This window comes from Anopheles gambiae, chromosome X (assembly GCF_943734735.2).
Source record: "Anopheles gambiae chromosome X, idAnoGambNW_F1_1, whole genome shotgun sequence".
Lineage (NCBI taxonomy): Eukaryota > Metazoa > Arthropoda > Insecta > Diptera > Culicidae > Anopheles > Anopheles gambiae.
This window is the reverse complement of record NC_064600.1, coordinates 15,400,949-15,416,738: the sequence shown is the minus strand read 5'-3', so window position 1 is coordinate 15,416,738 and position 15,790 is coordinate 15,400,949. Positions and strand designations below refer to the sequence as shown.

The following is a 15,790-nucleotide window of genomic DNA, read 5'->3' as shown; positions in this document are numbered from 1 at the left end:
GAAAACCAAAAATACTCTAGGTATGGTCTGTTTTCTTGGGTAGTTTCATACATAATTGTCTATGATATACCTGCTCCCGAAATTATTCAATATCTCGCCGGAAAAGTCAATTATATGCTCGAACGCAGTCAATTATATGCTCGGGCCAGTGGAGAGGGGATATAAGGCTTTATCCCATGACGGACATATTATTACAGCGTTTCGAATCACACAAGGGAATAGTTCAATCAGTTGGGAAATTTTTGCACAACGTAAAGCACACTGTGGAAATTTGCAATCATGTAATCTAAAATAACCTGGCAAACTAAGAATAATTTTAATTTTAAGTTTGGATATAAGAATTTAATGTTGAATGTGACATAAGTCCGCGCACATATGTAGTTTGTGATTTAGGTGTACAGCTAGATAGTAGATTGACACTTCAAGATCACTGTGACTTATGTGTTTCAAAAGTTTTTCTTTTGTTAGGATTTGTCTTACGTGTTGGAAAACGCTTTAGTGATCCATATACCTTAAAATCCTTATATTGTGCTATGGTAGTTTAAGGCCACGAGCTCTATTTCGCACTGATTTCCGGACAACGGAATGTGGCACAAAATACCCTTGACAATGATAAATGCATATAGCTCTTTAACACTTTGAGTGTCACGGCTATCATATATGATAGCCTTGAATAATTGGCTTTCAATCTTAATGTTTTGTAACAGATAGGGCGTATTATTCTGAAAAGACCAACAAACATGATAAACTAAATAAATCCTACCGCGGAGTTATAATTAAGCATGATAAATAAGTAAAATTAACGAAAATGTTTTGGGGTGTCCAAAGCGCCACCTACAGCCTAATGACAGCACCACAGTATGCTTGCAAAATTCCCTTAGTCAGTTGCAACACTCCCCTATATGATTGAAAATTTACACAGTGTGCTTGCAACATTCTCCTACCGATTTGCAACATTCTCCTAACTGATTTAACTATTCCCTTATATGATTCGAAACCCTGCAAGTAGTACGAGTTGACGATTGCTTTACGGGACAGCTCCCATATTTTAATTACTGATGATTGTGTACATCACTGTTCACATCGTAAAAAATGAAGTTAAAGATTCAAAACAGCTCAATGTTCCTCTCTTTAATTTTTTGCTTCGTTGACGGTGGTGTCGAGATCATCAACAATTATTGGTTTTATTTATTCTTGGAGGGATTGAAACACTTTATATAAATTTTAAATAAACGTCTTCACCAAGAAAAGTCCCGAGATTTTCGTCATGTAAGGTTAAGTTGTTAGTCAAAGGGTTTTGAAAAGCTGCCGATTTAGTCGCTGTTTTCAACGACTTTTTTGCAAGTGTATATCAATTGTTGATTTTATCATTGATATCCATATCATACAGATAACACATATATGTTTAAGCTCTGATAAATTATAAGATTAAGGTTGATAGATGCAATAACGAAAGTAAAAATTTCGTAAATAAATAATAAGATTAAGGTTGATAGATGCAAGAAAAATTTTTGCTTATTGCATTAAAAGTGATTCAGGTCAAACTTCTTATAGACCAATACTTCCGGCTACTGATCTGTTCAATTATCAGAGAACCCGCCTTTGTTTGCGACTGATTAGAAATACAAATCTTAGTGTAATCGCTCGTAACGTGCATAGTTCAAAATCTGAGTGTGTATGCTTGTACACATTTACCTTTGAAAGATGTGTCATACATAAAATACCCAAACTCTGTAGCTATTTTACTGGAAATTATGTATTCATGCACTTTTATCGACATTTTCTATCACACACAGTGACGGATTAAGATGAGTGGAGGCTCTAAGCGGTCACACAAATGTAGGCTTGGTCTAGCAGGGAAATGTTCTCATTCAGAGAAGGATTGACAAGTAATTTTACTTGCGAGCGGGGGTTCCATTTTTTGGGGCTCCTGAAGACTACGGGGCATGTAATGAAAATCATTACATGACTTTACATACCTTTATTCGTTTAACCAAGACATATGTTATGCTGTTTTTCTGTTGTCCACACCTTAAGGCAGCGCTCTAGCAGCAATCGAACACGACATCGAACATGAAAAATATATGGGATTTGACATGTTCGATTTGTTGGTTATCAAATCGAACATGTCAAATCCCATAAATTTTTCATGTTCGATGTCGTGTTCGATTGCTGCTAGAGCGCCGGGTAATGTTGTACCTTAACTGTCGTTCCAGAATTCGTTCTGCAGTACTACATTCATTCAAGAAACGTTAAAAAATGAGAGTAAATGAGAAAAAGTATTTTCAACACCTTTGATAATGTTTGCAGTTATGCTTCATATAATGTTAAGATAGCAGTGATCTTTAATCTGTTTGCAAATGAGAAGTGAAAAAGAACGTACCATTTTGGACTAACCTAGGACAAATGGATCATCAAACCAGTTTGATCAACAGCGCATGCAGGCAAGATCGACAGCGAAACGAAACAATTGACGAGCGAAATATTCGACAGAACACGCTGCCAGTGATGTACTGTTTTCGAGTTCAAATAAAATAATCTTAAGCTGCTTTTGAACATTGTTCAACTATAAGTAAACAATTGACGTCTAACTGAAATACTGATATCTTTTCGAACTTCGTTTAATTGAAACTAAATGATACCCTTAACTTTATCCGTTTTGTTTATGGAGTTTAGAATTTTGTTTGTGCCTTCTTTTACAAAAATAATTTGAATGAATTTTCTAATAATTCATCCCAATACTTTCAATGCTTTACATAAATAATTTACTATTAAATTATTTACTACATTTACTACAACATCAATTTAAATTAGACTCCAAACAATTGAATTTCAACAAAATGTTCATCGAGGAGACGAACCCGGGTAATATGAATGTACGTTAATTTTGGGAAAGCAAATATGTAGTTATAATTGAACAATGTTCAGAAAGGAATGACTATTTCAGCTAGACGTCAAATGTTTACTTATAGCTCAGGATGGCACTGCGGAAAGAAACTCAAACGATTCATCTTGGCTCAAACGATGGTTTTTCCCACTTGGCACGCCTGCTTGTAGCCATTTCAATTATCGTAGTAGTACATTCGAATATTTACTGGAGAAACCTAGAGAGAAGTAGGGGAAGACTGGTCTCTGTTAGTACACGCAGCAGGTGCTGGAACACATCGGCACTACCATTGATGTGCAAACATCGTTCTTTGTGATTGAAAGGAAAAAGCCCTTTTGTATGCAGGTAACCAGGTAGGCGCTTCGAGAGTTTATTGTTTTGATGCAACTAATGGCTGGGTGGTATTGCCATGTGCATGAAGGACTGGTGTTATTGTCGATAACATGCAGTTGCACATTGACAGCTTTTAAAAACTACATCCATACTTTACATACTTTAAAGTTAACTACAAACATACTTTGAAGCCTTACATATAACAGCTTTTTAAAACTAGAAACACACTTGATAAGAAAATAATGCTACAAATTGAGAATAACATGAAGAATCAGCAATTGTACGCCTTGTGACACTAATATAGAAATCTAATTAGTAATTTTCTTGTTCTTAACTAAGACCGCTAATTCAGATAATGAAGTAAAGAAATAAAACGATAAAATGTTAAAACACTCTATAACATGTAAAACTGCTTGCGTGCTAATCAATATGCGCAATTACTACAAACTAAAATGTAAATATACGTTCTTGGCAGTTGCCAGCTTTCAAACCAGGGCTTGAGACACATACTCAAGAGGGGCAGAAAACTGTGTAGCCATTTTGTGCGCAGAACGAAATATTGCTGAAAAGAAGCATACATACAATACATGTCCATTAGTGATAAGGCACCACACAGTGCACTTTGCTAGTGGAATGTACTTACGATCGATCGATGTTAGCTGATGAGGTTTTCCACCAGCGGCCTCGAATTTGTAAGCACTGTAGTGAAGTAATAACATAAAATCTCGCTAAGTTACACCGTTACTTCACACTTTCAACGAAGCTTCTAATGTAATGTTAGTTGCTGCCATACCTGTTATTTTACAATTTCGAGCAAACTGCTGCGGTGTACATCCTTCCGATCCATTGGTGTTATACTAAGTTGAGTTGTTTTTTTTTTTCAATGAATTTTATGCGTTTTTCCATTTTTTTATCGTTTTTATAATGACTTCTTATTAGCTTCTAAAATAGTTAATTTTGATGATTCTCCCCAAACATAATTAATTTTATATAACCCATAGCAGGATAGTCAGTCCTGCGTAGTATGGGGGTCACCGTGCATCAAGGGCGAGTCTGGAGAATTATTGTTGAGCGGGTCATGTCAACGAAGGGAATGTGAGATAAAAAGTAAGAAAGCGATCGATAGAGATCGAGAAAGAGGAAGAACGGTAAACAGTGAGTGAGAGAGGTACAGTGATAAAGAAAAAAAAAGAGCAAGAGCGGGAAGCAAACATAAACATCGTTTAGTATGTTATGACTTTGAAGTGCAGAAAACAAATTTACCTTCAAGCCTGATAGGTGTGCCTCGAGCTCCAGTTCACAGTTCAGCCTGCTCGAACTTTTGCTGAAGGTTAAGATTAGATTCCAATTGGTTAGCTTGGGATACTGCGGTAATTATGAATGGAATTATGGTTGAATGGGATTTATGGTTGAGGGAGAATTGTGCAAATTACCTACCTTGATTTGGTTGATGAATGTCATAGACGCCATTTGATTCATGCAATTTGTGTCGACAAGATGCATGCTGAAAAGAAAGCAGTATGTTGTTTTTGTGAATGATCTCAAAGTGATGTATTGCCGTATTTCCGTAGGACACAGGAGAATAGTTCAGACTGGGCCAGAAACTTACACTCAACCTGTCGATGGATTGATACGGTCAACGGGCACGAATACAGTCTGGTGAACATTCAAACACCCTCAGTGACGTTAGGTAACCACTAACGTCACTGACCCTCTCTGTTGGTATATGCAGTACTGATACTGCACATTCCGGCTGACACCACGAGGAGGTAGAGATAGGATTTTGTCAGCCATAGTCACATTTATTTGGTGGATATTGTTCACAAAGATTTTTCGCGTTTCTCAGCATATCCATAGTTTGTGAAGCTTAGAGCACGAAGCAAAAAGATTATTATCATTATTATGATTATCATTATTATCACCATACATATACTACTCAATTTCAAAGAATACCCAGAACGTCTCCGGCTACACTGCCGTGGCAACAGTGAACTGAGATAATAATCTTGATTTTGCTATGTAATTTTTGTTTGTAACCTATCTTAGGCCTTTTGGCCCGTTGAAGATTAACTAATAAATAATAATAGATTACCGCTACGCTACCTACGCTAATTCCTTTGCTATTTTCTTACGCTTATTCATACGCTGCACATTTACTACCGGGTATAGATTGTCGAACGGGACTGGAATAGTATCGGATACATACCCGAACCACGTTTAAGTCTCGTTCCGAATCCGAATCCAGAACAGTTCAAGGTACAGTTGTTGAAAGTAAATGAAATCGCTAGCTATTTCTGGATCAGTATGAGCTCATGATCGGTTCCAGGACCGGTATGAGTGCAGCATCAATTCCAGGACATTTATGGGATTACTTTTAGTTCCAGGACTGATATGGATTCATGAGTAGTTCCAGGACCGGTATGGGTTCAGTGTCAGTTCCAAATCCGGTATGGATTTAGTATCAGTTTCTAAACCGGCATAAGTTCATGATAGGTTCGTGGACCGGTATGGGTTCAGTATAAGTTCCAGGGTCAATATAGGTTAATGATTGTTTCCAGGGCCGGTATTGGTTCATGATAGGTTCCAGGACCAGTACGGGTTCATGATAGATTCTAGGACCGGTAAGAGTTCATGATGAATGGTATGAACTGGTATGAGTTCATGATAGGTTCCAGGACCATTAAGATAAGATATGCTCCAGGGTCGGTATGGGTTCATGATTGGTACCATGATTGGTATGAGATCAGGTTTTTTCTATTCTGAACTCGGATTTACTCGAGTCGAGAAAATGAACTACGAAGTGAACTTTTCCTTACAAATGAACACACAAAATTCATCAACTCGACGTCGAGATGACTCGACTTACTTACTTACTTATCTGGCGCTACAACCGCTTTGCGGTCTTGGCCTGTCTCAGGAGTGTCCTAAACCGCTCACGGTCTCGCGCCTTCGTCTGGCAGTCCGTTATCCCGGCCTTATTGGCGGACGCCTCCACGCTATCTTGCCACCTCAATTTGGGCCTACCACGCCTCCTCTGTTCTTGTGGACGGTCTAAAAAGACTTTATGGGCGAGATCGTCCGTTTTCATGCGTATAACATGGCAAGCCCACCGGATCCTGGCGAGCTTGATACGCTGCACGACAGTGAGGTCGCCGTACAGCGGCTTATAGCGTCATTATAGCGTCATCCTTCTGAGCATCTTGCTCTCGAACGCGGCTAAGATGGTTACGTCAGATTTGGACAGTGTCCATGTCGCAGAGGCGTATGTGAGTGCCGGTACTATATAGGTACTAAATAGTGTAAGCTTCGGTCGTCGTGACAGGTGCTTTGAGGTGAACTGATTCCTCAGCCTGTATAATGACCGGTTGGCAACCAGTAACTCAGCTACCATGCTATTGTCGTTGCTTGACCAGTGATAGGTGAATTGTGGGACGACTCAAAAGGGCGTTGATCTATCTGCACGTAACACCTACGTAGATTCTGATTATTTATTGGTAGGCCCGCTGATGTTGCCACCAACAGTTTGGTCTGTGCCTCGTTTATCTGCAATCCGAGGTTCTCTGCCACCTGCTCGATCTTTTGATAGGTTTCTGCTACATAGGAGAGCCGCAGACCAATGATGTATATATCATCATGGTATGCCAGTATCTGGGATGACTTATAGAAGATGGTTCCCGTAGGCTCGATTTGAAGTCACGGATGGCCCTCTCTAGTGCCAGGTTAAATAGGAGACAGGCAAGCCCGCCCCCATGGTGCAGACCTTTGGTGGTAGCAAAAGGTCCTGAGAGTTTTCCATCCACCTTCACCTGACATGTGACGTTGGTTATAGTCATTCTGAAAAGCCTTATCAGTTTGGCCGGGATTCCAAATGAGCTCATAGCATCGTACAGTTTTACCCTGGCTATGCTATCATATGCGGCTTTGAAGTCAATGAAGAGATGGTATGTGTCGTTTCTGTATTCAGCCATCTTCTCCAAGATCTGCCGCATGGTGAAGATCTGATCAGTGGTTGATTTTCCGTTTCGGAATCCTCTTTGATAGTTTCCGACTATCTCTTCGACGTGCGGGACAAGGCGATCCTGAAGGATCAGAAAGAATATTTTATGGGCGGTATTCAACACCGTAATAAACCTGTAGTTGTTGTAGTCCAACCTATCTTTCTTTTCGTATATGGGATAGATGATGCCAACATTCCAATCACAAGGCATGGATTCGCTATCCCACACCTCAGTAACAGTTTGATGAATCTCGTTTTCTAGTCGTGCACCTCCATTCTGGACCAGTTCAGCTGCAATTCCGTCGGTTCCGGGCGCTTTATTATTTTTCAGCCGACGGATAGCCTTTCGTGTTTCTTCTATGCTAGGTGGCAGTAGCATGACACTATCTGCTAGTGGCGCTTCTAGCTGTTCGTTAAACTGGTCGTTGAGTAATTCATCAAAGTACTGAGCCCACCGCGAGAGGACCTCTGGCTGGTTACTAACCAGATCTCCATCCTTGTTGCGACAGTAGGTTACCTTAGGTACAACGTTGTTTCGGTGACCTGTTATCGTTTGGTAAAACTTTGGTGTCGGTCCGTACGCCTCTCTAGTTTGCTCGAGTTCCCGCATGTTTTGCTCTTCCAAAGCATGCTTCTTGGAGTGGTGAACTTGTTTCTTGTCGCGTCTGAGCCGTATGTATTCATCTGCGCATGCCTGCGTTCTATGCCGTGTTGGGAGTATATTTTTTGCACAGTTTATTATTTTTGTTTTTAGAGCGTTCCACCTCTCGCTCGTAGTTTCATATCGGATGACTCGACTATAAGAATAGAATACACCTGTATGATAGGTTCCAGGACCGGTATGGGTTCAGTATAAGTTCCAGTACCGTAATGGGTTCATGATATGTTCCAGGACCATTTTGTGTCTATGATTGGTTCCAATGCTGGTAGGGGTTCATGATCGGTTCCAGGAGTGTGTTTATTAACAGTTCCAGCACCGTTACGGGTTTATGATAGGTTCCAGGGGAGGTATGGGCACATGATCAGTTCTAGGACCGATATAATTAGTATTACTTCCTGGATCGGGTTGGGATCAGTATCGGTTCCTGGCCTACCATAGGGTCACCGCCGGTCCTGAAGACATTAGGTCATGTGCAGTTCTCGAACCAGAAATCGTGATGTATTGGAGTCAGGACCAGTATGGGTTTGGTTTTCGTTTTTTGTTCTTTTAAGAGGTGATTATAAAAACTCATTTTAATTAGGTTTCGAGACCATTGTTTTCGGCGTAATCTTTACAGTGAAGGAGATCTTTGAAGTTCATATGCGTATCCCTGTAATATAGCTAAGTGAATTGATTAGTAGTTATATAATGTATAATAATTGACTATGGAATTAGTTAGTAGCTTTATTTTCGAAAATGGTGCTCAAGAGTATAAGGGATCTGAATGGTGCATCTTGTTTTGAGCTATGTTGGTCTTTCCTTGTACAACGCTATAATACACCACAGATCTCCTCATTATCTGTTTTACCATCTGTTTTATCGTGTCAGAACAAACGCGATAAAATCGACTATGATAGGCTGTTTTATTGCATTCTTCGTGATCCGCCAGGAAATAATGTTGTGGATCCTTTCAATCGACTGCGTAGATTGTGACTGTGTGATTGTGTTCTTAGTATGCAGAAAATCATCAATATATGAATGTATAACGTGGTATAAAATGCATCTTTCTTTGTCAAATATCTGCATGAAATGAATGTAAAGTGAAGATCGATAATTTGTGGTGTTTCGAACAACAAACTAGAAGATCACAGATCAAAATTTAGAACAAGTATCACGTGGGTTGGGTGTACAGCGGATGGTAGGCGCGCACACCAACACATCGAAAGCTTCTACAGCCCGCATCGGCGACGAGTGCAGCTCGACAGGCTGCTCGAAAAACATGCTTCAGCATGGAACGAGAAGGACTGATAAAATAAATGAAAGGCATAGATTTTTTATACGAATGAAAAATTATATTAATGTCATGTAATTACAACAATAAAAATTCTGAAATATCAGAATTTTCTACACGAGACGTATTCTTTAAATGATAAAGTGTATAAAATTACTGAATGTCATGAAGATACTAAGAAATCAAATGTATTATAGTTGAAAACGTGACATTCGACGTACGAGGATACTCCAGATACGTGGATGTTTCGGGAAAGCATAAAACGCGTATCTCGAGAGCAGACTGCACATAATCGCCAGCGCCAATAGTGCTGAATAGCACAACTAGGTTAGTTTTCCATAAAATGTAATGAGGCTGCGTCATTGATATTATGCTAGAAAATTATGGTGTATGTCATGTTTATGGCAAGCTACCCTACTAACAATTTCAAATTATTTCAAGATCGTGTTAACGTCGTACGTACGTTCAAATGACGTCAGGTAATCGACGCATTTAAGACAATATAAATCAAAGCGATTAAAAGAAAACCAAAAATACTCTAGGTATGGTCTGTTTTCTTGGGTAGTTTCATACATAATTGTCTATGATATACCTGCTCCCGAAATTATTCAATATCTCGCCGGAAAAGTCAATTATATGCTCGAACGCAGTCAATTATATGCTCGGGCCAGTGGAGAGGGGATATAAGGCTTTATCCCATGACGGACATATTATTACAGCGTTTCGAATCACACAAGGGAATAGTTCAATCAGTAGGGAAATTTTTGCACAACGTAAGGGGAATGTTGCAAGCACACTGTGGAAATTTGCAATCATGTAATCTAAAATAACCTGGCAAACTAAGAATAATTTTAATTTTAAGTTTGGATATAAGAATTTAATGTTGAATGTGACATAAGTCCGCGCACATATGTAGTTTGTGATTTAGGTGTACAGCTAGATAGTAGATTGACACTTCAAGATCACTGTGACTTATGTGTTTCAAAAGTTTTTCTTTTGTTAGGATTTGTCTTACGTGTTGGAAAAGGCTTTAGTGATCCATATACCTTAAAATCCTTATATTGTGCTATAGTAGTTTAAGGCCACGAGCTCTATTTAGCACTGAATTCCGGACAACGGAACGTGGCACAAAATACCCTTGACTCATAATGATAAATGCATATAGCTCTTTAACACTTTGAGTGTCACGGCTATCATATATGATAGCCTTGAATAATTGGCTTTCAATCTTAATGTTTTGTAACAGATAGGGCGTATTATTCTGAAAAGACCAACAAACATGATAAACTAAATAAATCCTACCGCGGAGTTATAATTAAGCATGATAAATAAGTAAAATTAACGAAAATGTTTTGGGGTGTCCAAAGCGCCACCTACAGCCTAATGACAGCACCACAGTATGCTTGCAAAATTCCCTTAGTCAGTTGCAACACTCCCCTATATGATTGAAAATTTACACAGTGTGCTTGCAACATTCTCCTACCGATTTGCAACATTCTCCTAACTGATTTAACTATTCCCTTATATGATTCGAAACCCTGCAAGTCGTACGAGTTGACGATTGCTTTACGGGACAGCTCCCATATTTTAATTACTGATGATTGTGTACATCACTGTTCACATCGTAAAAAATGAAGTTAAAGATTCAAAACAGCTCAATGTTCCTCTCTTTAATTTTTTGCTTCGTTGACGGTGGTGTCGAGATCATCAACAATTATTGGTTTTATTTATTCTTGGAGGGATTGAAACACTTTATATAAATTTTAAATAAACGTCTTCACCAAGAAAAGTCCCGAGATTTTCGTCATGTAAGGTTAAGTTGTTAGTCAAAGGGTTTTGAAAAGCTGCCGATTTAGTCGCTGTTTTCAACGACTTTTTTGCAAGTGTATATCAATTGTTGATTTTATCATTGATATCCATATCATACAGATAACACATATATGTTTAAGCTCTGATAAATTATAAGATTAAGGTTGATAGATGCAATAACGAAAGTAAAAATTTCGTAAATAAATAATAAGATTAAGGTTGATAGATGCAAGAAAAATTTTTGCTTATTGCATTAAAAGTGATTCAGGTCAAACTTCTTATAGACCAATACTTCCGGCTACTGATCTGTTCAATTATCAGAGAACCCGCCTTTGTTTGCGACTGATTAGAAATACAAATCTTAGTGTAATCGCTCGTAACGTGCATAGTTCAAAATCTGAGTGTGTATGCTTGTACACATTTACCTTTGAAAGATGTGTCATACATAAAATACCCAAACTCTGTAGCTATTTTACTGGAAATTATGTATTCATGCACTTTTATCGACATTTTCTATCACACACAGTGACGGATTAAGATGAGTGGAGGCTCTAAGCGATCACACAAATGTAGGCTTGGTCTAGCAGGGAAATGTTCTCATTCAGAGAAGGATTGACAAGTAATTTTACTTGCGAGCGGGGGTTCCATTTTTTGGGGCTCTTGAAGACTACGGGGCATGTAATGAAAATCATTACATGACTTTACATACCTTTATTCGTTTAACCAAGACATATGTTATGCTGTTTTTCTGTTGTCCACACCTTAAGGCAGCGTTCTAGCAGCAATCGAACACGACATCGAACATGAAAAATATATGGGATTTGACATGTTCGATTTGATAACCAACAAATCGAACATGTCAAATCCCATATATTTTTCATGTTCGATGCCGTGTTCGATTGCTGCTAGAGCGCCGGGTAATGTTGTACCTTAACTGTCGTTCCAGAATTCGTTCTGCAGTACTACATTCATTCAAGAAACGTTAAAAAATGAGAGTAAATGAGAAAAAGTATTTTCAACACCTTTGATAATGTTTGCAGTTATGCTTCATATAATGTTAAGATAGCAGTGATCTTTAATCTGTTTGCAAATGAGAAGTGAAAAAGAACGTACCATTTTGGACTAACCTAGGACAAATGGATCATCAAACCAGTTTGATCAACAGCGCATGCAGGCAAGATCGACAGCGAAACGAAACAATTGACTAGCGAAATATTCGACAGAACACGCTGCCAGTGATGTACTGTTTTCGAGTTCAAATAAAATAATCTTAAGCTGCTTTTGAACATTGTTCAACTATAAGTAAACAATTGACGTCTAACTGAAATATTGATATCTTTTTGAACTTCGTTTAATTGAAACCAAATGATACCCTTAACTTTATCCGTTTTGTTTATGGAGTTTAGAATTTTGTTTGTGCCTTCTTTTACAAAAATAATTTGAATGAATTTTCTAATAATTCATCCCAATACTTTCAATGCTTTACATAAATAATTTACTATTAAATTATTTACTACATTTACTACAACATCAATTTAAATTAGATTCCAAACAATTGAATTTCAACAAAATGTTCATCGAGGAGACGAACCCGGGTAATATAAATGTACGTTAATTTTGGGAAAGCAAATATGTAGTTATGATTGAACAATGTTCAGAAAGGAATGACTATTTCAGCTAGACGTCAAATGTTTACTTATAGCTCAGGATGGCACTGCGGAAAGAAACTCACACGATTCATCTTGGCTCAAACGATGGTTCTTCCCACTTGGCACGCCTGCTTGTAGCCATTTCAATTATCGTAGTAGTACATTCGAATATTTACTGGAGAAACCTAGAGAGAAGTAGGGGAAGACTGGCAAGCTGCTAGTGTGCCACCGGCCGGTGCTCAGACAGCAGAGGTACCCGGTAATACACGCAGCAGGTGCTGGAACACATCGGCACTACCATTGATGTGCAAACATCGTTGTTTGTGATTGAAAGGAAAATGCCCCTTTGTATGCAGGTAACCAGGTAGGCGCTTCGAGAGTTTATTGTTTTGATGCAACTAATGGCTGGGTGGTATTGCCATGTGCATGAAGGACTGGTGTTATTGTCGATAACATGCAGTTGCACATTGACAGCTTTTAAAAACTACATCCATACTTTACATACTTTAAAGTTAACTACAAACATACTTTGAAGCCTTACATATAACAGCTTTTTAAAACTAGAAACACACTTGATAAGAAAATAATGCAACAAAATGAGAATAACATGAAGAATCAGCAATTGTACGCCTTATGACACTAATATAGAAATCTAATTAGTAATTTTCTTGTTCTTAACTAAGACCGCTAATTCAGATAATGAAGTAAAGAAATAAAACGATAAAATGTTAAAACACTCTATAATATGTAAAACTGCTTGCGTGCTAATCAATATGCGCAAATACTACAAACTAAAATGTAAATATACGTTCTTGGCAGTTGCCAGCTTTCAAACCAGGGCTTGAGACACATACTCAAGAGGGGCAGAAAACTGTGTAGCCATTTTGTGCGCAGAACGAAATATTGCTGAAAAGAAGCATACATACAATACATGTCCATTAGTGATAAGGCACCACACAGTGCACTTTGCTAGTGGAATGTACTTACGATCGATCGATGTTAGCTGATGAGGTTTTCCACCAGCGGCCTCGAATTTGTAAGCACTGTAGTGAAGTAATAACATAAAATCTCGCTAAGTTACACCGTTACTTCACACTTTCAACGAAGCTTCTAATGTAATGTTAGTTGCTGCCATACCTGTTATTTTACAATTTCGAGCAAACTGCTGCGGTGTACATCCTTCCGATCCATTGGTGTTATACTAAGTTGAGTTGTTTTTTTTTTTCAATGAATTTTATGCGTTTTTCCATTTTTTTATCGTTTTTATAATGACTTCTTATTAGCTTCTAAAATAGTTAATTTTGATGATTCTCCCCAAACATAATTAATTTTATATAACCCATAGCAGGATAGTCAGTCCTGCGTAGTATGGGGGTCACCGTGCATCAAGGGCGAGTCTGGAGAATTATTGTTGAGCGGGTCATGTCAATGACGGGAATGTAAGATAAAAAGTAAGAAAGCGATCGATAGAGATCGAGAAAGAGGAAGAGCGGTAAACAGTGAGTGAGAGAGGTACAGTGATAAAGAAAAAAAAAAAAAAGAGCGAGAGCGGGAAGCAAACATAAACATCGTTTAGTATGCTATGACTTTGAAGTGCAGAAAACAAATTTACCTTTAAGCCTGATAGGTGTGCCTCGAGCTCCAGTTCACAGTTCAGCCTGCTCGAACTTTTGCTGAAGGTTAAGATTAGATTCCAATTGGTTAGCTTGGGATACTGCGGTAATTATGAATGGAATTATGGTTGAATGGGATTTATGGTTGAGGGAGGATTGTGCAAATAACCTACCTTGATTTGGTTGATGAATGTCATAGACGCCATTTGATTCATGCAATTTGTGTCGACAAGATGCATGCTGAAAAGAAAGCAGTATGTTGTTTTTGTGAATGATCTCAAAGTGATGTATTGCCGTATTTCCGTAGGGCACTGGGCCAGAAACTTACACTCAACCTGTCGATGGATTGATACGGTCAACGGGCACGAATACAGTCTGGTGAACATTCAAACACCCTCAGTGACGTTAGGTAACCACTAACGTCACTGACCCTCTCTGTTGGTATATGCAGTACTGATACTGCACATTCCGGCTGACACCACGAGGGGGTAGAGATAGGATTTTGTCAGCCATAGTCACATTTATTTGGTGGATATTATTCACAAAGATTTTTCGCGTTTCACAGCATATCCATAGTTTGTGAAGCTTAGAGCACGAATCAAAAAGATTATTATCATTATTATCACCATACATATACTACTCAATTTCAAAGAATACCCAGAACGTCTCCGGCTACACTGCCGTGGCAACAGTGAACTGAGATAATAATCTTGATTTTGCTATGTAATTTTTGTTTGTAACCTATCTTAGGCCTTTTGGCCCGTTGAAGATTAACTAATAAATAATAATAAATTACCGCTACGCTACCTACGCTATTTCCTAGGCTATTTTCTTATGCTTATTCATACGCTGCACATTTACTACCGGGTATAATTTGTCGAACGGGACTGGAATAGTATCGGATACATACCCGAACCACGTTTAAGTCTCGTTCCGAATCCGAATCCAGAACAGTTCAAGGTACAGTTGTTGAAAGTAATTGAAATCGCTAGCTATTTCTGGATCAGTATGAGCTCATGATCGGTTCCAGGACCGGTATGAGTGCAGCATCAATTCCAGGACATTTATGGGATTACTTTTAGTTCCAGGACTGATATGGATTCATGAGTAGTTCCAGGACCGGTATGGGTTCAGTGTCAGTTCCAAATCCGGTATGGATTTAGTATCAGTTTCTAAACCGGCATAAGTTCATGATAGGTTCGTGGACCGGTATGGGTTCAGTATAAGTTCCAGGGTCAATATAGGTTAATGATTGTTTCCAGGGCCGGTATTGGTTCATGATAGGTTCCAGGACCAGTACGGGTTCATGATAGATTCTAGGACCGGTAAGAGTTCATGATGAATGGTATGAACTGGTATGAGTTCATGATAGGTTCCAGGACCATTAAGATAAGATATGCTCCAGGGTCGGTATGGGTTCATGATTGGTACCATGATTGGTATGAGATCAGGTTTTTTCTATTCTGAACTCGATTTTACTCGAGTCGAGAAAATGAACTACGAAGTGAACTTTTCCTTACAAATGAACACACAAAATTCATCAACTCGACGTCGAGATGACTCGACTTACT

At 38.6% G+C, this 15,790-nt stretch overlaps 1 protein-coding gene and 1 long non-coding RNA gene across 3 annotated transcripts; both read right to left on the bottom strand.

Annotated features, from left to right (window-relative positions):
- Positions 1-5,021: 5,021 nt before the first annotated feature.
- LOC133393119 (uncharacterized) lies at positions 5,022-11,724 on the bottom strand. Its single transcript, XM_061656582.1, has 2 exons — positions 11,667-11,724; positions 5,022-8,538 (listed from the first exon to the last, which is right to left on the bottom strand). Exon 2 carries the CDS (start codon positions 7,825-7,827, stop codon positions 6,814-6,816), a length of 1,014 nt encoding a protein of 337 aa, XP_061512566.1. The 5' UTR covers positions 7,828-8,538; positions 11,667-11,724; the 3' UTR covers positions 5,022-6,813.
- Positions 11,725-12,951: 1,227 nt separating this feature from the next.
- Positions 12,952-14,730, bottom strand: LOC133392177 (uncharacterized). Of its 2 annotated transcripts, none has more exons than XR_009765504.1 (6): positions 14,548-14,730; positions 14,393-14,459; positions 14,219-14,279; positions 13,744-14,003; positions 13,594-13,649; positions 12,952-13,512 (listed from the first exon to the last, which is right to left on the bottom strand). It is a non-coding gene; the product is annotated as an uncharacterized LOC133392177 (long non-coding RNA). The 2 variants fall into 2 exon arrangements; XR_009765503.1 differs by having other exon boundaries at positions 14,219-14,320; positions 14,548-14,699.
- Between the last annotated feature and the right edge of the window lie 1,060 nt (positions 14,731-15,790).